General features: G+C 37.0%; 1 protein-coding gene across 1 annotated transcript in view; it reads right to left on the bottom strand.

The window, feature by feature from the left end:
* GLT1D1 (glycosyltransferase 1 domain containing 1) overlaps window positions 1-25,245 on the bottom strand; it is a 35,084-nt gene that overhangs the window by 9,168 nt on the left and 671 nt on the right. The window contains exons 2-10 of the mRNA XM_072350928.1: window positions 20,226-20,374; window positions 18,152-18,257; window positions 13,982-14,033; window positions 10,466-10,502; window positions 10,121-10,177; window positions 5,043-5,138; window positions 3,929-3,978; window positions 3,736-3,779; window positions 3,486-3,606 (exon numbers count right to left, since the gene is read on the bottom strand). Coding sequence (XP_072207029.1) covers window positions 3,486-3,606; window positions 3,736-3,779; window positions 3,929-3,978; window positions 5,043-5,138; window positions 10,121-10,177; window positions 10,466-10,502; window positions 13,982-14,033; window positions 18,152-18,257; window positions 20,226-20,374 — 712 coding nt within the window. The remainder of the gene's footprint in view (window positions 1-3,485; window positions 3,607-3,735; window positions 3,780-3,928; window positions 3,979-5,042; window positions 5,139-10,120; window positions 10,178-10,465; window positions 10,503-13,981; window positions 14,034-18,151; window positions 18,258-20,225; window positions 20,375-25,245) is intronic.

The following is a 25,245-nucleotide window of genomic DNA, read 5'->3' as shown; positions in this document are numbered from 1 at the left end:
ACTCCTGGATGGGGAGTAATTCTCCCTCAGTCTGTGAAGCAGGAAAATAAAACTGCAAAGAACAAAACAAGAGAACATGTCATTTGCTTTTTATTTTTTATATAACTGGAGGAAAAAAATAACCTTGATATCTTGACTGATACTGTACGGAACCAATTGTGTTTTGAACAGTGAAGGAATGCTGCAACTTATCGAATGTGTTAATAGCTTTAAGTATCCACAAGAAACTGTGCTCAAATCACCTCTACAGACAAATTTACAGTGGACATGGAAATTCAACAGTCCTTATGGTGCAACCATCTGCTTTGCAGCAGTGAGGTCTAAAAATAATAATAAGCCTTAATGACATAACCTATTCTACACTTATTCTACACCTATTCTACACTTCGTACCAGAAACTACTGGGCCAGCTGGAGGCAATTCAGACAAACAGATTAATGAGCTGAGCACAGACAAACAGAAAGTATAGAAACTACAAACCACATTTCTGAATGCAACAGTCTATTGTGACACAACTTCTTATTGAAAATAATAACTTGGTGAGGAGAAATACAGTTTTTATTAATCCTCAAATTATTTTGTCATCTCTTCTGACTTTACTGTTAAAAAAAAAACAACATGTTTTCCATGTTTTTTAAAAAATATATGATTAAAGTATGTACTTATCAATACAACAAAGTTTATTTCATGCCAAAATTCACCCAGGAGATGGGAGGTGCCAGTATCTGACAGGTTTGGAACTGCTTTTGGCTTTAATTACTCAACTGTGGATCTTACATGGGGTTACCACACAAACATCGGCTTCTTTCTGAATCAGCAGACTTTCAGCCATTCACACTGACAGGCTGAAATGCCCTTGTGTTCTGTATGCTGCCTGTTGTTGATATCACTCAGAAACGTTCATTGAACATGGAGCAAAAATATTTTGCTTGAAAATGAAGAGCTTGATCGTGCTTTTGAAGCGTGTTGGCTTTCACTGTCTCTTGCCTGAGGCCCTCTCCTCACCTCTTTGCATCTCTCCCTTTATAAAACAAAACCACAAGTGTATTTCAGGTCTGGCTACTTTCCAAACAAGCAATTGTTCATTCAAGAGAAAACACCATTAAAGAAAAAGAGAAGGAAGAAAACACATAAAACGCAAAGCCCAAGACCAGCCATTTATTCCCACAACGGTTACCTACAAAGCAGAGAGGAGTTTGGATTTGAGCCCAGAGTAGTGGAAACTGTGCCAGCACTGGTCAAATACAAATATGGTGCTGTGTGTCAGGTCTGTCCTGGGCTGTGTCTCCTCTTGTGGTTTTACAGGCCAGCATGGCATGGCTATAGCTCAGCCTGGAGTCCAGAATACATTTATTGCTTTTATTTGGTATTTTTATAAGGTGTGTTCATGTACTTATTTCTGAGTGTTACTTTAGTTGGCAGCTCACTGAAATTGGTCAGTAAGTTTGTATTTAACTTTCTATAGTTTCTGTACTGTAAAGGGAAATACATTTGTTCTATCTCATACACTTCTAGGGCAGTAACCGCTACACCAGAAAACTTCAGGTCCCAAAACACATCGGTACCAATGAGTTATAGCTACTGAAAGACAGAACAGATGGCTAAATACATAAGAAGAGGGGCTGCCTTTGCACTAGCTAGCCTTAAACAAATGGGTAGCGCTGTAAATAATTACTGCATGAAGTGGATTAGAATGTAATTTAGATACTTAGCCTATTTTTAAGCAGTAAAAATAATCATTTGCATTGTTGAAAACATGTATAATTTACTGACCCGGGTTCCACAAATAATAGCATAAAGTAACATGTTAGTCCATTGGCCATCTGTTTTGTTACATTAACCTGAATGCAAATGTGCTTTAATGCTATTTCCAAGGGGTACAGGATGGAGATGCAAGCTCTGCAATCAAGCTACACAATAAGCAGGGGATAACAGTGTAAATACTGGTTTTAATTTCAATTCTGTCTTTTGGATTGACCCTTATTTTCTTCCCCCCAATCTATGCATCTTTTTGTGGCCCCTCTTCAATTTCTGTGCTCTGCAACATCTTTCTGCTTCACATATTCTTTAAGAATAAATTTTGCCCTATGGTAGAGTAGACTGGCCATCTTTCTCTCTGATGATTACTTTCTTTAAATTGGCTTTTGTGTGTATGTGTAAATCTGATATGCATAGCAATCTAGTGATTTTTAGAACAGTTGCACTACAGCTGAAAGCATAAAAAAGAAATAAATGATTAAATGGGGCTGGATTCAAAACATTTTGCTCTCCAACTGTATAAAGACGTACAAAATTTTCTAGCAGTAGAGCTTGAATGGGAACACGCATAATTTCTCAGCTTTCTGAGTTTGGAATGTATGCTAAATGTTCACTTCCACATTGTTTTCTCTAATTCAAGTGCCAGACAGAAAACAGGTCAGTTACAGCAAAATCACCAATATATCAGTACTAAATGACAATGTAATTAGCTATGGTTTCTAGTTCTTTCATACCTTAAGGCAGGTTTGAAATCAAGATGGCTATATATTTATCCATTATATACTCACTCATGCTAAAAGCAAGTTAAGAGTGTGCTCAGCATTTACAAATTCATGACCTGGTTCACTTCTGAACTTTCCAGAGAATGAAAGCTGCATTTCCAAATTCAAGCAAGATGTTACAACCAGCCTAGGACCAAAAGATTTTTATGCATCGTTTTCTGCCTTATTAATTTAACAAGATCTTAGCAGATGGCTCTTCCTACTGCTGACCATCTCAGGCAGAGACTTCGCTACATTAGAATGACGCTTCCTCTGAGAGGGAGAGATTTTTACAGTAGTGTATGTTATAAGCAGGTCATCAAATCCCACTCTAGTACTATGCAGTAAACAGATGCACAGTACCAAACTCCTTATCATTTTAGAAGAATCATTCAAGAAAGCCTGAAGTACTAAGCAGGCAAGCTTAGGCAAGGTAGTTTCTTTAGAGGTAACTAAAAATCTAATTTTGCTTTTAGAGTTGATGGGAACAACTCTGAAAGTATAGTATAGCCTGAGCTTCCTCCTAGTTTTACACTGTAATAGTTGTTGGTGTTTTTGTCTGGTATGAAACAACAAAGTCAAAAGTGTAGTCAAAAAATGATCATCTTTCCTGTCCGTGTAGAAATTTTCAATTAAAATTAAGAATAACGACAACCTCAGTAAATCAGAACAACTCTCATCTAGCATCTGTATTGTTAATTTAACTAGAGTGATAAAATTACACTCTATACTTTAGGGAAAAAATAGACAAAGCATAGAAGCTTGTCAGATTAATGCATGAAAACCATAACTACTAACACTTGCAAAAAGAAATAGCTTTGCTTTGTCTTCGCTGGCTTTGAAACATAGACATAAAATGTTGACATGTATTTCTAGTGAGAAAAGGCAACATCACATTCAGTGTAACCTCAGTGATAAACCTCATTGCTGTTACCTAATGACAGTGAAAAACCTAATTACAATTACCTCCAGAATTGCAGCAGACATCCCCTCTGAAATGGAGCTGTTCACCACAGCAAAGCACCTTCTCATAGCAGCATGAAGATCATCCTGCGGCATCTCCTGTAATAAGTGTACTCCAGGTGCCCTAGGAATATGGTGCATAGAAACAGGAAACCTCTTATAAATGTGTTGATGTGTTCTAACTCTTGCTAAAACTTAAGAGCAGTGATATAAGGTGGTCTGAGCAGTTCAGACGTGGGGATGGAAGACTCACCTTTTGATTTTCTCCTTAATCTCACTTGTAAGAAGTGGATCAACCTATAAAATCAAAATAGGTTAGTATGGTCTCCCCTTTCCTTTTCCCATTCCCTTTGAAAGGATTACTGCAATAGTTCACACATGAGCAAGCAGAACTCTTTTGAAATAAACATGCAGATAAATCAGTAATAATAATTACAACAACTTACTGCAGGCCCAATTATGCCCAGATGAACATTAGGCTCCTTTCTGTGCCAATCTAAAAGAGAAGAGGAAGATCTTTCTTTTAATCAAAATTATTCATTTTTGGTAACATTTTAAAACACAGAAAATATTCCTTTTCCTCTAAAACAAATATAAACAGTTGCAAGAGTAAAGTTGAGCAAGTTAAATACTGTATTTCTACATAGAAGACTGAATATGCATCTGATTTCATGCTCTGCCCTCAGATTACTCCTCTGAATTTAAAAGATTAGCATATCTGAAAGTTTGCAGTTAGCATTTCTGCTTCATGAAATCCCTTATGATCCAAGACTTGTTTAACTAAGCTCGGATATTAATTTTAAACCATCTTTAGAGAGAAATGCTCTTGAGAATGCAGTGACCCTGGACACTAAGACAAAATGATTTGAAGTTTACCTGTTTTGTAAGCAACTGCAACCATTACAATTAACACTGAGTTATTATATACTCAAGAGATATCTGCCATTCTTCCATGGCTGGAATAGAACTCTGTAACAGAACCTAACAGAACCAGTTTTTTGGAATTAATACACTACATTTATTGTGAAATAGAACAAGGCAGCGGAGGCCTAAAAAATAAATAAATAAATGGAATACCTGAGGCTACATTTTCAGCTTAGAATATTTGAACCTTTTTAGATACAAGCTGAGAATATGGCAAAACATTCACCTACATGACTACAAGAATACGTTATAACAGTGGGTGATGAGATTTGCTTGTAACGTTTATAATATTACTTAGCGCTCATCAGATCAATGTGACAGCCACAGGACAATAAGATAAAGAAGGTTATTTTGTAGTAGATGGACCCTTCTTTTGTCTTACATTAACATTATATCATAGCAGCAAAACAGTCTTCCCAACAAGTAAAAGCATCAAATAATTCTTTGGTTTTAACGCTCTGTTATTCCCAGCTGGCAGGTAAAGACAGAGTACAGAAACAATGCATTCAACTGATCAGTGGGGTACACAAGCATTCTTTAAATATAGTTATATTATAAAATGCTTGCCATGAATAAAACAGCTTCTAGACATTAGAAGAAATGCATCTAAATCTGGGATCCAAGCAAGGTACCTACCTGAGAATACATCTACTAAATACAGAGGGTCTTTGACTCTTCGAAGTCCACATATCAAGAGAAATAAGCGTAACTCATCTGTATCTGCAGGAATGCCTGTCACAAAGCATTTTGAAAAATATGAATGCAGTTAAAAGAAAATTAAACCACTCCAAAGTTTCAGGAATAAGCACATACAATGAAGACAGCAATAGTGGGGTGTGTTCATAAAGGATTCTTATTTTTGTTCCCTCTATTTCTTGCTCTTGCACTAATCTTTAAATCAATGTAGCGGAGAACATAATCATGTATATCATTCTACAATGCATATGAGTTTATTTCGAGGGATGGAAAAAGGATAGTGTTTGGAGGAATTAGAAAAATAGTGATCAGATTTTTCAATATCACGAATCAGCTTTGGCCATTATACAAATCATTACATTTCTCTATTATTCTACCCATAAAAAAAGTACTCAACACCTGTTTTAAGAATATTCCGAGGCTTGGGCAGACACAGGTTGCTATAAAAGATCAAGTAAACGTCAATAGTTATCTAGCCCTAACATGCCAGCAGTGCTACAGTGTATTTAAGTGAAAGTTCAATTGTCAGAGCGTTTATTTTAACACTATTGTTAAGAAATACAAATACAAAATAAGTCTGGAAAATATCTCTACCTGTTGTTGTTCATCATCAAAAAATCCCTCTTGCAAACATACCACAATAACCCACAACAAAAAAAACCAAACAAAACGTTCTTGGATATCTTTCCTTGTGTCAATGGATGGGATTCATGTGAGCCTTGCATCAAGCCTCTGTCTATCGGAGGAAAGAATCAGAATTATGGTGAATACCCAACTGCTATTGCTTTTAAAATTAAAATCCAGTTCAGGGATTTTTATATGCTCCCTGTCACAGGGTTCATTATTGAGTCAGTTCCATTTAACTTTAGCAGCTTGAGCTGTCAAGAGTGGCTGCAGCAGACACGGTAAGTAATATTTTACTGGTTATCGGACCAAGAAATAATTTGTAATTTATAATATACACAAACATTTGGACTGAAAAAGCCATTCTGGTGCAATGGCCCATTAACACTGTTTGTTTTTAAGACGTGCAGCACTGGTCTCAATTCAAGACAAACTCAACAAAAACAAACAACTAGATCTTGTCAGCAAAACTGAGACTGCATTTTAACTGCATATGGCACAGATATTCGTTTTAAGCTATGAACCCCCATCCATCAGTTATTCTGAAACAGAGTGCAAGTCAGCACAGAAGGCTGAGGTAAACAGTGATGAGCAATCAGGTCTTCCTGTTCTCATACAGAGATTGCAGAATTACTGCGCTCTTCATCTGACACATCTTAGCCAACATTAGCTACACTTGAAATAATGCCTTCTTATCTCTTAACATCATATTGTTTCTATCTTAGAGCTTCCAGAGTTTTTATTTTATTAGATATTATTTTCAGGTGCTTTGACAATGAAAATTACTAACGTCAATTGCTCTGAAATTTGGATTTTTACATTTGGATCCTGTGGCACTTAAAGATATTTCTCTCAAGCATCTCATGACTATCAGTTTAATTATTTCACTAGTGAAATTACTTAACATAATATCTAATAAAGAAAATAGCCTACTTATTTGACCATCTTTATTTGAATAAATGGGCAGATTATTCTCTTTGTGCAACTTTACCAGGTCCTCCTCTACTGCGCAATGTTTTTTCTCAAATTGCAGATATTGGACGCTGCCCTGAGATTGGATCCTGCAAGGCCTTTTAAAAGCTGTCAAAGAAGAGCTATTCGAGCAAGGATTTGCCTCTGCTATTCAATTTAGTGAAGTGAGAGTCAGCTGTAGTTTTACTTTATTGAATGCTGTAGATCTTACTCATCACCTAATTCGTTTTTACAGGCAGACATTCACCAACTCAATTCACTTAGGAACATATAAAGACATTCCTGAGAGGACTGCAGAACCAGCACATCAAGCCACTGTTTTGTACTGTAGACTTTACTCATTTTCTACCTGCTTAAGATCAAGCTTAGGTAGCACCTGTGCATCTTGTTAGCTTGCTGCTCATTCACTGAAAATTACCAGATTTATGTGTCAAGATGATGCCTGCATCAGTTTTTTCACCCACATATTGTTTTCTCAAGCCTTGCCAGCACCCCTAGTGTGAGAAAAATATACTATTTGTACAAGAAAGCAATCATTTTAGTATGTTTTGTCCTCATAAGAACGCTAAAAAAGGGGAACAGAATAACTGCAACGGCAGCTCTTACACAGGCAAAGATTTACGCATGCTTTGTTAATATTTTTCTGTTGCTGTGGTCTGACTTGTTTTATTGTCCTTATTTGTAAAACAGCTGTGTATTGGCCACAGCCACTCCTGAGAGTGCTAAGCAGGTCACCATCTTTCGCGAGACGTGAGAGGTCAAAACAACAAGGGTGACTGATAGGATTATGATAACACACTCCTCCCATCAGCTTGACAGTATGCTGTCTTGATATGCCGCGCAAGGAACTACAGGGATGGTGACAAATAAACTGCAGGTGAGCTGAAATGAATCAGCCACCGTGGCAGATTAAGACTGACATGGAACTCCCAGTTATGCAGCTCCTTTTTCATGATGGAACTGCTCAAAATGGGAACAGCAAAGCAGCATGAGCATTTGAAACTTCAGAGCAGAACTGCATGATCAAAAGGGAACCCAACTTCTGTGGTTCGATAGGTTTTTCTAATACTGGAATCTGGCACCAAATACAGTGTCTAAGAGATGAAATGTGATTAATACTCACGATTCGTGATCTTCTTCTGGCTTTGATTCTGAGTCATGTGTGCCCTAGAGAAACTTTCTCAAATCTAGACTGATTCATCCAGACTCACCCATTCTGACATACCCAAGCTGGCTGAATAATTGTTTGACATGAAGCAATGACACTAGTTTAATTTTTGGTTAACTGTTTGGAGGTATTCAGTTACGAGACAGAATGAGAGATTAAATTATGTTAAAAGTATCCAGAGGAAAACATTCTGATAATGCATGGAGGTGAGAGTTTATTATTTACTATTTCATTGGCTCCTGGTTTGTTCCTTATCTCACACTGTGTAAGGTGAATACAGGCAAACAGAAAAATGGATCTAGAATCACTTCTGAAGCATGAGTAAGGACATCACTTTTCTAAGAAAGTCAAGAATAAGCAGAGATGTTATCACATGACTTCCAAGTGTTTACAAGAGTGTTTATTAGGGTTTACAGCTTCAACCACGTTCCACAGAGATCAAAAGGAGCCTTTCATCAAGGTATGAGGACATCAAGCCTACCTGTGATCTTAAGTAGCTATATCCTATCCTTGAGCTAAGTCGTTAGAGATCAGACTCCATTTTTGCATGTACTTAGACTGTCATTTTCTGCAAAAACTTTAACTTTCTCTGTCTCTCTAAAGACAAGCGTCTTAACTCAGAACCTATTATTATGTATGAAGATTTCCAGATTATAAAGGCAGACAAAAATGTTTTGAGCCTGTATTCTGACCTCCAGACTGACCCACACGGTAGTTGTTCCCTACAAAAGTACTGGATTACTAAATAAAATGCAACAATTGCCTCATTGAAGTCTGTGTTGAAATTTCTCCTTGCTCTGGCTATGTTTGTTTACAGTCTCACACAAGTAAGACAAACACGGTAACTAGAATGCAAATTATCTTTTCAAATCTATTTTTGTAGATTTTACCAATGAATATTTTAACAGCAACCACTGAAAATAGTGCAGCTAGAACACGACCACCATTCAAATATCACTCTCAAATCTGCTGTCGAGACTATGTAAAAAAGTCCTAATTCCACTATTTTTGTGCTTTGATGATATTACAGTTTTCTACTGATTGCTCCACATTAGGAGAATTTTAAACATTCCAAATCCCTAGAAAAGCAATTCATAGGGAACTCCTAATTAGTCTGAGATAAGTGTAGAGGTACAGCCAAAAACCTGCCTCCGTGTGCAACATTAAGTGGAAATTTTAGTCTGCCACCAGCAGCGGAAACAGAGACAAGACTGATGAGTTGAAACAGTCATTAAAACAAACAAACAACAAACACTGAATAATGTGATGCCAGTATTCAACTTATAATTTAACAAGCACAGATGCTGAGTTACATTATTGTTTGCTTTTGATGTACCTTATGAATTATTTTGCATTTTTGTATTAGTACAAACTAGGCAAAAGCTGTCTCTGCTATATTACATGATCAGCACCTTAGGGGGAGCTTCCTCCTCCCCAATCTGTTGACTGTTCTTTTAATAATTGTAAGTTAGTTGGCGATCTACTCAATGCTAGGGCTGGGCTAGCAAGAGACTAATCATTTCACTGCAGAAAACTATTAACCTTGGTGGCACTGTGGTTGTTTGCCATGATTTACTAAAACAAGATAACCTGACAATGCTCAATGTAAAATTAGACACCAGTCTGGCATAGTGGTACACATTTACTTATATGATAAAGCAGTTGAATCATGAGGATTCATTAGTAACAGAGGGAACAGATGTAACTGTGAGAGATCAAATGGATGACTACTGAAATGTTTTCACTGCTGTGAAATGCAAACAAATTCTTTTGGGGAAAAGATGACTGTATTAAAGTATTTAATTAAAGTATTGCCAAGATCAGGTAATTCAAAATTAGGCCATCAGCACTACAAGCCATCACATTAGTGAAAATAGAGACAAACTCTGTATCAAGAGCAAACAAAAATCAGCACATATTTCCCTCCTTTACCAGTTCCTCACCTCAGCTACTCTACTGAAAAGGACATCCACACTTTCCATTACACAGCACAGTCAGGAATAGGCACTTTAGTTTAACTAATCTTCTAGGGGATACTGACCCATACCAGAAATAGTTCACCTTTTGGTATAGTTCAGAACTGAACAAACCTACAATCTGGAGACAGTTTACTGATTGATATTCTACCTGTATCTAATGACTTTCATATCATTAAACCATTTTACTACATAATCAGCCTTCACATTCTTAAATTCTATCCAGAATTAAATATATTAAAATAAATATGGTGAATACAGAAAAAAGTGAGCCATACCTGCATTCTGTAGAAACCTATACCAGTCAAATGTTTCAGTGGGAGTAGTCCTGATTCCTGTATTGAAGAAAAGAGAAATACAACATGTCTGTTTCCTGGATGGCTGAACCATGCCTCTTAAAGTCTTGCTATAAGAAAACCTATTCCTCTCAAGCATACTTCATTTCATACACAGCAATACAGGCAGTGGCAAAGAGTTCAACTTCAGTGGAGTCAGCACTTCAAACCAAGGCCCACTTCAGCAAAACATTTCCAGATACGCACAGATAGATACATAAACATACAGGTACTAAATATAATACCTAAATAAATTGAATGCATTACTCAATATTTCAAAACTCTCACCTTGATATTGGACATATATTTTCTTCCTAGCGTCAGGCTTCAAAGAGAAGGAAAAGTGATTTATAGTTCATCATAAAAGATCTGCTCAGCCTTTTCAAAAAATCTAGTATAACAATAATGCACATCACTGTGATTTTTTTTTGACAAGACAGATCATTAGGAAGTAACATTTTAATAAATCTAAAAGTCAACAAAATTAGCACTTTAAATTACAATTACAACAAACATCTACAGTACCAAGGGATAAGTTTTGTAATTAATATGATTACCAGGTCAATCAAAGCACATTTCTTTAGTTTAGTTCTGTGTACTTTCTCACAATCATTAACTTCTTTTTCTGTGCCATAAACAAAAGATGTTCAATTACAGAAGCTCTCAAAAAACACTGGTTTTCAAAGAAAAAGTACAGCTAGTTTCAGAACCACAGACACATTTACCTGCAATAGAAGTTTTAAACACCTCACGCATGAATCCAGCCCTTCTAACCACTAACCTTTTCCAAGACTGCTGCCAAATATATGTAAGACTTGCATAAGGAGATGGTTTCATATGTTGTTTTATTTCTTAACATTTCTCAGTTTTTTTTAACCTATGAATAAGTACCATTTTAAATTAAATTGGATATTTCAATCCAAAGAAAGCCTTGCTATGATGGAAACAGCACAGTAAGTTGAAAGTAAATTAATTTTCAAGACAAGTGGAAGAGCTGAAACTCAGAGCAAGGACTTAAGATGCAACGAAAGAAAATGTGGCAGATGGGGAAGGGGGCAGATTAAGCCAGCCTTGCCTCTATAGCTAACATACTGCATAATCCTGCCTTGGACTTTGGGGCATAAAGATATGATTTTTACTTCTCTAAAACCATTACATTTCAAAAATAAGCTGAAATAAATTATTTGGCTTCACGCTCTGCAAGAACCTTAATGACTAAACAGCAAGTAAATATATTCCTGTCAAGGCTGGGATCATCAAGAAGAAAAGAGTAGAAACATTGTCTAACATGGAGTACAGATGTATTCACATGTTGTAGATCAATTTTACGTTATGCTCTTTATTTTAAATGATAGTTGGGAGAGTAGAGAAATGAAACTGAATACCAATAATACTGGCTTAGGTAATTCTTAAGCACCAATTCTACATTGCAGACATAAAACACAGATTATAAGCACAAGATATTTGAATGTATTTCACATTTACCTAGAATACAGATTATTACAAAAGCTGTATTATGTAATTCATAATTAAGGATAATTTATGCAATGTAATAGTAAAAACACTGATGGAAAATACAGGTCTTGAGAACAGTGCTATTGTTTACATGTTTGTAATGTGAATTATTGACTAACTAATAAAGCACACATTACAGGAATAATGTATATCACATTAAGGTGAATTAATATGTTAAGAATGCTAATATGCTTCATGTAGAAGTTGCACCCACTGACATTTACTGATAACTGTTGAACATCTATGGAGACTAAACAGCGGACATGAGCACAGTGAGGCAGTGGGTGGTATATTTCAGCAGCTGGTGACAATGACATGTAAGATAAGCCACAACCCAGATGGCCACACAGATCCTCATGAGTGTGACATGCAGGCTGTTGTTTATCACTGGCAAACATGCACAGCTAATGGTGGTGTGACTATGTCAAAAAACACTGTTTTGCAGCTGAGAATTCGCTCTATCAAATAGCGTTATTGTGCTCTTTGTACCTGTTGCAGTTTCCACGGAAACAAACAGGAAGCTTTGCTTTCAGAGAGACCTATGCATTTAAAATTACCTAATTATCATACTATCTTAAAGGCTAAATGAAAGAATAGGTGAGGGAGAATGAATAGATGAGGGACATAGGGAGGTGTCCCTGCCTATGGCAGAGGGTCAGAACTAGATGATCTTACAGGTCCTTTCCAACCCAAATCATTCTATGATTCTGTGAAATTAAATTAAAACATTAATTTTACTTCCCTAAAAATCATATGTTTTTTCATTTACTCTTTAATCTCCCTAAAACTTCAATTCCTTCCCTTTCAGTCTTATATTTCAAGATAAAAAAAAAAAAAGTTATTAAGGAACTCAATCACATCAGTCCAATTAGCGAAGTCCTGGAGAAATCACTTGAGTTTTTCCTGCTAAAGAATGCCTGAGCTCACACTTTTACTGCATACACAGCACATTATCCATGCAAGCATGCTCACCTCACAAAGAAGTGCAAAAGGCCATTGCACTCATCTTGTATAGCACTTAAACATTATTTAAGCAGCCCCTGGAATGAATGAAACTGTCCAGTTGCAAAGACCTAAGATTAATATTTGCTGAGACTGAAAAATTAACCCTAAGAGCTCATTGAACTCAACAGCAAAGCCATCAGTTACCTTCAGCAGCAGAAAATTCGGACTTAGCATGTTTAAGTTGCAATCTCCCAGGGAGTTTCAGGTCCCTTGGAAAATACGATTGATACCAATAATCATATATGAAAACAGACGAGTTTTCACATAGCTCCCTACCAACTCAGGATTCATTACAATTAATACAAAGTACATTATGTGTTTACTAGATAAGGGGATTTTTATTAAATACCTTTTCTAATAAAATAACATGGCGGCTCAAATATTAAACTATATTTGAAAGGACTTTCATATTTTTCTACATGTACTGGTGGTTCTCACCATGAATACAATACCTACCTTTAAATTAAACTCACCATAAGAAAACTTATTTCACGTGGATAATACATTTGCTACTCAAAAAACATTCCATAGAATATCCTTTTTTCTGCCAAACTGAAATTTGATAGTTAGCTAACTTATTAGAGGAATTCCATTTTGCATTATTAGTGCCAGTACTTTGCTGGCAAAATCATCTTTCAAATACACCGCCAAATGTATTTGAACACTATAATGTTGTATGAAAATAACTCTATTCACTATTTCTCCATATTTCATTTAGCGCTGTGTTTCATTCTGTTGTCAGAAGCAGAGATGACTTTTTAAAAGTGCTTTCAGCAAAGTGCTATTCACGTGCCCTATATTCCACAAGGCCTGGTCAATAGTGCTGTATTATTACACACCACTGGGCTTAGCATAACTTCAGTTTTATATCTGCAGTTCACCTACAGAAGTTCATCCTATTTCCAGTGTTGATAAAAGAAATGCTCTCACATTATTCTTCCAAATTCTTACTGTAAGAAAGCTTTATGTTCACAAAATTGCACTAAGGAGTTTATCAAATGATGCAGAAAGAAACAAAATATGCACATAGTATCAGGAGGAATCCAATAATAACAATAATGATTAATTTCAACCGTTACAGAGAAGCATTTTTTCCTTTCAAACACTAAACAGTATTTAAATATTTGATCTGTCAAAGCCCATAAATATGAAAGGCTTTCTCTATAAAGAAAAAAAACAGCAATAGAGAATACAATTACAATTCCATAGCAATTTTTAGAAGACATTTTAGGAGACTGAGCAGTTATTAATATGATAACCATCACCATCATCACATGAACGTACCCACTCTGCTGCTGCCAGATCCTTCATCTTCGTGGTGAAAGCCACTGCAAACCTGGTGAAATGGACATAAATAGCTGGGATCAACTGCTTCAGGTGTTTAAACAGAACAACAAACACAGAAGTATTTCAGAAAAGAAAGTGTAGAAGAAGATCAGAAGCTTATTAAAATAACAATAGGTAGAGAGAAAGAAAGCAGGCTTTCTATTTGCTCTTAACCAGAAAACATTGGTAAAACAAATGATCTTTCTTCAGGCTTCCAGTGGATTTACAACTTAGAACTCTCATGGGGTTAAAGTGATAATTTTCTTATAATGGGAGAAAAATAACGGGAACATCCTATAGTTTATTTATATCAATACACACAGCTGCAATCTGCATAAATCCTATCACTGAAGTATGAATAAGCAAACAAGGGTGTACCTGAATAACTTCATGGGTAGGATTTTTTCACCTGGGAGGGAGAATAAAACTGCTCCCAAGCCTATTTCCACTTTTTCCTTATGGCTCATCCTGACTTTTACTGATGTGCCTTTGAGAAACATTCAGTACACTGTCATCTCACACAACAGAAGAGTTATTTCAGAGCCTATTTAAAAGCAGCATTGTTATCTACAGTCCTCCTTTTTAGGCATCTTGTTATAGAAAGATTTCAGCCACAGAAGTCCGATATCTAAACATACCAAATAAACCAGTTACTCTTACTGGGAGCTTGATGTAATACCCAGAAGTCATGAGAGATACTTTTATGGAGTCAGATTTAATAAAGAATCTTTGTTCATCCTGAACTTCAAGGCAACTTTTAAGATGTGAATAAGTATAAACACATGCTTTAACTGTTCTTAAACGGAACTTCAGTATTAAATGGAAACAAAGACAGTTCATTCCTGAGGACTATTTGTCCCACAGAATACACAGGTTTGAATGTCTCCTTCAATTTGTCTTGGCTAAATTCTTTTTTTTAAATCACCTTTAAAAATATTGAATATAAATCATAAGTTATCAATAAAATACATAAGATTCCATGCTTCTGTTTTCATGGTATTAACGTAACACTTCCATTCTGAGATATCTCTATAGTATCACAAACGCAAGAGGTGAAGCACACTGCTAAGTCACAACCAGAACAGTGATTTTCCACTGGAGATATTATGTTACAATTTGAGAGCACCCATTAGAAGTCACATAAATGCTGAATAATAACTCCTACTTTTTGTGAGCAGACTTACTCCCATACATTTGTTTTGTAGTATCTGCTTTATGGTATTACAATGCGTTCTACATATATAACACGGCAGTTCTACGGTTATTGAAGCCCTTGCAAATGCTTGTTTTCTCAAGTTGCATCTGCTTCCTTTCTAGTTTTTGCAATTATACTTTCAATACATTACGTTAACAAGCAGGAAAAACTGTTGCTCCCAAGTCCACAAAATACTATTCAATACATTTAAATACCCAAACGGAGCACAGCCACCATTAGAGGAATTTGATTAAAAACGAAACACTCATTATAAAGTTAGAGAGTGCTCAATACTTTGTTTTATGGAACGTGTTGGTATATTGTACTGGACAAGTAATCTACAATTCATAGTGCTTTTTGTTTAGAACTGTGCAATCAATAAAAAGAAAAAAAATCAATTTTTCTTTTAATAACTATGCAATGAATAACACCAGTGATAATACTGGGGAAGAGATCCATTCAGTATAACTTCTGGAAAACTGAATTACTTTTAATGCAGTGGAGATATGAATTGCATAGAGCATGTGCTAATGCATTCTGAAACACGAGGAAATCCAAAACTATACCTCAAGTACCTCAATTAATTACCTTTAACAAAAAAAGCAACACAGAAAAAGTGGTTCAGTATGGTTTTGTATAAGCTACATGAGCTATACTGGTGACAGATCATGTTTAAAACACAACTGGATCATAATGGACACTCACACATTCTCTTTTTAGATAACTTTTCAATTTTCAGCGCTGAAATCTGATGTTCTCATTGTAACTGACGTATTAAATGACTTCCTTCTCTTCCTTAAGAACTATTTGAAGAATACTTTTTAATTATAGGACAACAAAAGAGCATAAACACATTGTTTTAAATGAGGCCATAAGGTGATTTTCAACTGCAAGTCCCATTAAGACATAAGAACATGCCCTAATGAGTTTTCAATGTGTGTGATTAAGTGCTGTCTTTGAAGCCTGTTTACCCACCACATTTTTCAAGTCACTACAGACAGAACAGCATATTGATGCCAGCAGTAAGTTAGCTAATAACAGCGAGAATATACTGCAGTATTAGCAAAGATAAAACCACAAGATACAAGCCTGTTGCAGACACCGAACACATTTCCTTATTGCTAACATGAGCTAAAATCCATACCGCCATATCTGAACCAATGCAGTTATCTTTGCGAGAAGCTGTGATGAATAGAGATGATATCCTGGGCAGACTTTGTTCAGCAATGTATTTAAGCCCCACTGGAGTAAGTATGCAAAGAGCACCAAGGATGAGAGGAAACCTAGATGCTCACATTTATCACAATTGAGTGCACACCGAGGAACCTTTCCCTTAGCAGAGCTCACTCCTGGAGTGAAACCTCTGCAGGGTACTGAAGTCAGCAGAAGCTCTGACACAACACAGCTCCATACAGCTGAGTGATCTGCTGTAGCAGATTAGTGCCACCAAAATAACATCTTTGTTGACTTTTCGTATTAAAGCAGTAGAAAAATAACCCAGATCAGTTAGTGAGTTAAAGCTGCTCAGAAAGCAGTCCTGGCACACAGAAAGCTGGGATGGAGCTTCAGGAAAGAACTGATGGAGAAGGATAGGAATGCAGGTAAAGTCATTCTATCACCAGTAAGCAATTAATTGGGCTACATATGAAGGGACAGTGTGTCTTGATAAGACTTAATCCATCTATTTATTTTTTTCCCCCCATTCAAAATGTTACATTCATTTTACTTCAGTTTCAAACAAGAAAAGGGACTATTGCCTCGCCACAGCTATGATCAAATGCCATTAAAATCAACTGACTTCTGGACCAAACAGAAGGAACATTTCTTTTCAGGGGGATGTTGAAACAGTGAGAAATGCTGTAAAATCCCCTGTCAGTTGTTTTCTTTGATTTCTGATCAGTTCTTGAACTCCGCTTGATGGCTACACTGACATAACACCAGGATTTTTCCAGACTTTAAACCCCCTGTACATATTCATTTCTCAATTCACCAAAAAAAGCAGAGAGAATTTATGTAAAGATTTTTTTCCATCTCTGCTTCTTTGTTCATGCATTTGGAAAAAGGATCACATTAGCAGGAAAAAAGAACAAAAGCTCTCTATACTTCAGTCAGCTGCTTTTCACTCAAGCACTCTGTCAGCACATCAAGTGCAAGGCCTCTGAAAACAAGTTTGACTCTGGGATGCAACCAGATAAACATCACTTATTTTTAGTTGTCGGCTTCTCAAACTGAGGAGCCTTTTTATCTGCGTGTACAGATAGAATTAACCCCTGCAAATATAAAATGCCTAAAATAGTTTTGGTAAGAATTTATAATGTGATTGAATAAAACATTTGTACCCAATACAAACATTAAATAAACCACAGGCAAGGCACTACAGACCACAGTTACGCTAACCATCAAAGACTGTCTTTATAATGCCTACCTATGAAGTAGATATGCTGCCAAGTCACAAGTATTCTTGCTATTTTTCTTCTCATTTTTACCTGCCTTAGATTTTTATACCTTCCTCACATGCATAGTTATACTATTCTAGAAAACAGATATGATGCAGTAGAAAAAGCACAGAACTGGTAAACAAAAGCACAAAATTCATTACTTTTAATGGGATTTGAGTTATTTTGAAAAGTCACAGCCAAAGATGCCAAGCTTGATCGCTACTTCTGCCAAATCTTAGGCGGACAAACACACTGAATGACTGTAACAAAGGAAACATAAAAAGAAAACAGTGCATACAGACTATATTTTTATGAAGAAACTGTATTATAAAGCTGTAACGACTAGATTGAGCCCACAGTGATATCAAGTTGCTTATCGTCTGTCCATTGGCTTACATATCTTCTACCTATTCCAAGCATTTATGGAAGAGTTCTTACAAAATCACCCTTTAAAATATGTAATTTCCTGTCACAAACCTTCCACACAGATTTTACCTGGCTTCTCTTAGCACTGCTCCCATTACCCGACGTTTCTCTTCACTTCTGATGTCTTCATTTATATCTGTTCCTCCAAAGATGATTCCAAAAGGAATCCCGCTACCTGCAAAACAGTGACCAAGGTCAGAAGAGGGCATTAAGAGTGAGAAAGGTATATTGACAATACCGTATCACATATATAAGCAAATGGCTTTGAAACTGAAACGTGCAGAAACTTGTTTCTTTATGGTTTTGGCACTGACGAGAAACATACAATAACAGCACATCAGTCTGTTACGTAGCTATGAGATTTTCTTTGGCTTTGTCCATATTTAATAAAGCAATCAATTACTTTCTACATTTGGCAGCCCACCAAACAGCATATATATTACAAAGTGTATTCACATTTTAATAAGATAAAGTACCTTAAAGCTGGGTTCATTCTAAGCATCTAGCCTCAGCCAATCAATCACTGCCCTCTCAAGCACTCCAGTATAATGGTTTGGATGGCCAATGTTACGCTACTGAATTTGTACATGGAGCCATACCATCACAAAAAGTCATCCTCTTAAATAAGGCAGAATATGTGAAACTTTGCCTAAACCATCGTTTTGCTTAATTCCATCCCAAAAGATGGATCTACATTTATAAGTGGTTGCTCCAACACCTTCTTTGATGACTCAGCTTCTGGAAGGTGCTGTAGGATGCTCAGAGCTCAGAACAGCAAGAGCAGAAGGATGCATGCTTGACTGTGCGCAAGATTTTATCAACACGCAAGTTTTAGAGCATGAGTAAAAGCATAGATAACCCAGCAGTGTGTGCACCATGTTAAAAGCCTAGTTTTGATACGTGGCATCAGAACAAATCAATATGACCACATGATAGTGTAGCACTTCTCTGCTAAAAGCAGTAAGCCTTACAAGGACGAGGCCAAAGACAGTGAAAATACAAAAGCCAATAGTAATTTAAGATTCCTTTCTAATAGTATTTGTTGTCCTGGTGTCAGGTTCTTTTTAGTGACTGACAAGTTACCAGAAACGTTCTCTCCTTAAACTCATTAAGGCTGTAGTCAATAATGTTTACTGTTGATTGTTTTCAGCGCTGAAAACTATTAAGTGGTCAGTTTTCCACCACATTAAGCTAACATGTAACAACCTGAGGGTGGCTAATTACTACATGGAGAACATGGTTTTAAACTCTAAACAAATGGCACTCCAGCAAGAGAAGCACTAATAGATAAGGCAGCAGAGATCACCACACAGCATTATTTCTGTATTTGTATTCTTGGATCCCTACTGAAATCAGAGCTCCATTATAACAAAAGATATACAGGCATGCTAGAATAATAACTCAGGCTTTACAAAAGCTCACCAGCACAAATTGCCTGGGGACTACTGAAGTCTGAAACCTAGAACCACGCGCCTTACACTGAGATGTTATGAAACTATCAGATGATAAACCTTTGTACAAGAGAATAGATTTGGACAATAGGAATGTGATCTCAAAAACAGATACACACTTGCAACTTCAGTAAGTGACAGTATCTCTAATTTTGAAGCTTGTGCTTCAAGCATGTCATGAACAACAGACTAAAATTTTTGTTCTATACGGCCAGTTCCTACAGAACATCTTATTATGTGTCAGATAACATCCTGCCTCCTAGAGTTTAGCCGGCATGAACAACAGCTGCAAGTTACTTCATGTACACAAAAAACTCTGACTCATTTTTCAACAGAAAAATCAGATTAACCTCCCTGCTTTTTCCAGTTTGGCCTGAGCTACACTTAGCCAAGCTGCTGTCCTCTGCAAAAGCACGTTTGCTTAAACTATCTTGATGTTAATATGATGCTCTTATCTTAATGTAGTTTAAATACTTAATTGTAAAATGCATTATGTGCTTTAAAAGTGCATTTATTTAGATCTCCCGCAGAAAAAGACTTCCAGTGTTTCTGAATACTCATTGAAGTGGATAAATATAAATAACTACAATACGTGTGGGTTTATGCATGTATTGTCTTTTGTAATAGTTTGCACTTTTCTTCTTTTTCAGTACATTTTAGGAGGTACTTTTAATGCAAAAGAAGAGAATTACCTTGCAGATGTCTGCCTCCTTTATAAAGATGAATGGCCAGGGCTGCATCAAATTGATCTGCAGAGGTTAGGTTTGCTATTTCAGTCAGACTTTCACACCTGGAAGCATCTTTGAGAACGCAGATGTGACCTGCATCATGCAGATGACTCCTACATTATAAAAACAGATAGAGCAAGAGAAAAATAAGAATAATAAAATGAATGTTGCAGGCATTCAATTACAACATGTTTTCCCTTAGTTTTTGTTCCTATGTTATCTGTCTTTATTATAACTTTGTTCAGGTGACCATGAAGCTAAAGCAAGGGGTTCTGGAAAAGATCTTCACCACTGCACTGTAGCCTATACCTACTTTAAGGCCCAAGCCTATCAATACCAACCTGCCTCTGGGAATCAGTGGGAAGTGAACACTGACCAGCACCTCTTCTGACTCATCATCTGCTCAGTATGCTAAAAAGATTCCATTTGAATGGAGAGTGAAAGCCTTGGTCTTGGATATCCTCGGACCCTCGTTCTGGAGAAAGGCCCCAACAAATACATCCAGCTAAATAATGCTGTTAGAAATACTGAACGTGCAAACATTGTTTTCAGGAACAAAAACATGAAGGCATAAATAAAACTGGAGAATTGAAACTGTTTTCCTTCTCTGTTTGACTGTGGGCTTGTCTCCTGCCTTGGTTTACCCCATTTGTTAAACAGTCAGAGGATAATTGAAGTTAAAAAAAAAAGACACCAAAGTAATTACACGGAAACTTTCAGTCTTTAGAAAAAAAGTCTCAGTTGTTACAAAAATTCTCACACACAAACCACCTATCTTGGTGCCAGCTTCCCCATTCATCTTCATTTACAGCAGTTCCTCCTATTAAAAAATTGATTCAAATAGTGCTGATGGATTGCAGGGAGCTCTGCTTTCAGCATTTCCATGAGCTTTGCCTCAGACTTTCCTTCTATACACCGGCCTCATAATTCCTCCCACAGAAACCAGACCCACTTATCAATTTCCAGTGCCATCAGCCAAAAAACAGGAGCAAATCCATGTTTTGATAGGAACCGGCACACCTCATCTGCTGACATGGAGATAACATCGCTTCAAACAACTAACATTGATGTTTTCAGTATTATTAAATACCACAAGGATGTTTACTGTGTATTACATGTAGTTCCAGCTGATTTTTTCCTCACAGAATATTAATCGTTCTAGCATTAAAATCTTGCTAACTAACTCATTAGCTTTGTGGGTAACATTGGCTGTTTCCTTCCTTAATCATTTCATATCCTCCCAAGGAAAGACATTTTCTGCTGTGATGACGAACTTCTGCAGGACAGAAATCGGTGCTAAAAATGCTGTAAAATATCGTGAGGTCTCAAAAGGAATGCATTAGCACTACATCACACAGAGCTCCATCAGCACAACATATGGTGCTGTATTTCTTCCCTATTCTAAAAAGAAACTCATTTTGCTTTTAATTTCACCATTTGAAACTAGACCAAGGAATTATAACAAGAACTAATCAATAACAAAAAGCAACCAGAGCTAAACTCTTTTATTTGCACTGTTGAGCAATTATTTACTTCCACTGTCCCATGAACTTGCACCAAGCACCTGCTTGCCATCTGAAAGAGGCTCTCCATTTGTATCTCAATAACAACGCCCAAACCTCACAGCTTTGGAAGGAAAAACCGTGGGGCAAGTAGCTGAGATGCTCATGCATGCGTTCCCAAAGTTCACAGCCGTTCATTAAATAGCCTAAAAGGTGCTATTTCCCCCATTGGTGTTCCAATTAACATAAATCACTATCACATGCAAGCAATATGTCCACATATTAGAATTAATTTGAGAATATCTCAGGACACCAGGAATCAGGAAACTCTGCTAAGAACTGTGATCTAAATGTCTTCATTTTCTTCTTACCTACCAGGAATGAGACTTTCCTCCACTGCTCCAAACCACACAGCTGAGTAACAGCCAGCTGCTGCTGCTGTGAGCAGAGGGGGACTCCCTTGTGTGCTCCAAGGCTCAGAAATTGGGGAGTGTCTCTATTGCTTCTTTTGGTGGGGTTTTTTCCTACACAAAATGACTCGGGAGTACGTAAGAAATTTACATGCGGCTTAAGAAGGAAAAATTACGTAATCATTCCCAGAACAATTCGAACTCCCAGATGTGAAGAGACCTTCATCCCATAAGCATACCATTGAGTTCAATACGATTAGTCATAAGCTCCAAATTATGCATATATGGAAACATATGCATACAGCAGCAGAGTTACAGTGTAGTGTTTGAGTACTGAAATGTACAGTGCTGTTTTTCTACGGCTTTAGATGATTTTTCATCTCTATAAGCAAAGAATAAATAAGAGAGCAGACTGTGATTTTCACACACATTCTCTTATCAAGGAACACGATAAGAGGGTGCTGCAAAGGTACCGCAGGGCATTTTTTTGGAAGGCTGGTCTGTCTGTGAAGTCACAGATGTCCCTGAACAAAGCCAAGACATAAGAGGATCACCATTTCATTGTTTCTTTCCTATATTATTGATCACTATTTCTCACTTCTTCTCCTGGCTCAGAAAGCCTCCTAACCCTGTTTTGTGACCTGGGTTCAGGGTCTCAGAAACACTTCTGCAGCTCCAAACACAGCATGGCTGGAGCTAAGCTACAGGTGACTTAGAAGTGTGCTTGCTCATAAGACACTGTGGTTTTCAAACCTGTTTTATTTTCTTCCATCACCTTCTCAGAAACATTTATGTTCTCATTTTCTGATACTTGAATGGAATTACTTAAAGACTTGAAATCCCTCTCGTCTTTTCAGTTTCCTTTGTAAATTGTTCTGGGCTTTTTTGTTGTTGTTTTGTTGTGTTTTTTTTTTAATGCTGTTAAAGTAAAATATTCTTTGTTTTACTTCTCGCTCAAGCTTCTCCTTTAAACAACGCAGGCAATTTATGCTGGCTGGAAAGAAGCATGAATAAAATTCACTGTAGGAACAGAAATAAAAATGGGACTGATAGTGCTTCAGCCCTGAAGTCCTTTGGAAGGCCAAAATAACTCTGCAGGATTTAATCCTGCCTTATAAATGGGTCCAGCCACAGAAAACATTTGTGGACATAGTACTGCTAGGGCAGAAGAACAGCAGCCCAACCAATGGCTTTTGCTTTGCCTTTTATTCTCTACTCATTGCTCAGATTTTTCAAAGTGATTAAAGATTATGCAGACCAATACAAATAACGCTCACAGCACCTCTATCATAGCACTTGTTTTAGTGAACTGACTTCTGGCCAAATTAGATTCCGGTATCTTTGTCACCAGCTACTTTAAACTCAGGAAATAAATATATGATTTATGAAAATATGAAGCATTTACAGAAATAGCTGTAATAACATAAATATAGTAGCCCCAGTGATATTAAGCCATAAAATTAATCTATGCTGGCAAGTGCCCAACCCAGAGGCAACATCATTGTTTCATGTATACACAACTGAAAGTTGGGCACGGTTCAATATGAAATAAAAAAGGAAGGTTGAACAAATAAATTCAGAAGTACGCACACAGACACAACCAAAGCTAAATATTAATCTGAATATACATTCTCTGCAGCATACGCATTACTACACAAAGGTTACGTGTATGAACATGACTTCAGGTATGGCAAATAAGAGAGAGAAGCAACACGCCCAAGCACCTGGCCATACACATTGATACTTTCAAGAGGCACAAAGTCTTAATAAAACCCATGTTAAGTAAAAGTATCTGTGAAAGATGTTTTTTCTGGCTTAGATGTCGTACTACATGCTGGTGGACGGGATGATCTCAGAGGTCTTTTCCAGCCTTGGTGATTCTATAGTGGTAGCTGTCACTTAGCAGCCTTTTAGTCAGGAAGCCAGATTTAATTGATAGCTGGTACTCTTTACCCTGTTTCCCAATTTGATTTCTTTTCCTAAATGGGCTTCATTATATTATTACTATAAACAAAATTTATGTCAAGCGATAAGACAGCAACTGAACACGACATAAGCTACTAATCTCAAAGACTTCTGTTTCTAAAGAAACCTTTAATCCATCTTCATTTTGAAAACCAATTAAATCAGCCTTTCCTTCACAACTTTCTGACTGAAAGTCCATGACAAAGTGGCATCCATTTTGTGCAAAGCACAACTGAGAGCACCGGGATGCTAAAGCAAGTTGGGATACTCTGCACAGATCCTGCAGGTGTGCCTACAAGGCTGCAAATGATTGCACTAACGTGGTAATATATTAAACCATCTGTCAGCTGAGCTGTTCTATCTCAGCAAACCTACACTCACACACAGCTGGGGGTGATTAACCACCATCACTGGTTACTACCACTCTGACAAAGGCACCTCAATAAGTCACTGCATCTCAGTGCAACGTATTGATGTGGTCATAATTAATCTCAGCTTATTGAGAAGAAAATTTGGACTATTATGTGGACTTTTGTTTGACTTGCTTATTTACGCTCAGTTTAACTAGAAATAACACAGACTCAGCGTTCCACTGGATTACCTCTGAACCGTTCCACAAACTAAATGCAAAACGGAAGGTGAAAGTACACGAATATGTGATTTGTAAAGGCAGAAGAAATAATCTGCAGTAGGAAAAGTGAGCATAGACTTCCCCAACAATAACCAACTTTGTTTTATCCGGTGAAAGGAAAAGATTAAAGTGAATCATTGAATTACTGATAGGAAAACACCACTCTGCTCACCCAGCCCAGCTGCGCCCACTGACGTCCATCAGTGCCACGTCTGCACGGTTACTGACCACCTGTTATTGACCACCTCCAACACTGTGACCCCACCGCCTCCCTGTGCAGTTCATGCCAGCACTGACTGCTCTTCCTAAGAATTTTAGCCTAATATCTAACATGATGAAGAACATTATTTGTGTATTTTAGGCCCTTAGAGGAGCGAGGTGCTGCGCTAGGATGGCTGCATGGACCCTTCTCTTTATTTCAGGCTCTGCAGCTGCTGTATCTCACACTGACCTTGCAGCTGATAGTGGGCACTTCC

The sequence above is a fragment of the Excalfactoria chinensis genome, chromosome 16, assembly GCF_039878825.1.
Source record: "Excalfactoria chinensis isolate bCotChi1 chromosome 16, bCotChi1.hap2, whole genome shotgun sequence".
Lineage (NCBI taxonomy): Eukaryota > Metazoa > Chordata > Aves > Galliformes > Phasianidae > Excalfactoria > Excalfactoria chinensis.
The sequence above is the reverse complement of the archived record's forward strand: the minus strand, read 5'-3'. Positions and strand labels throughout refer to the sequence as shown.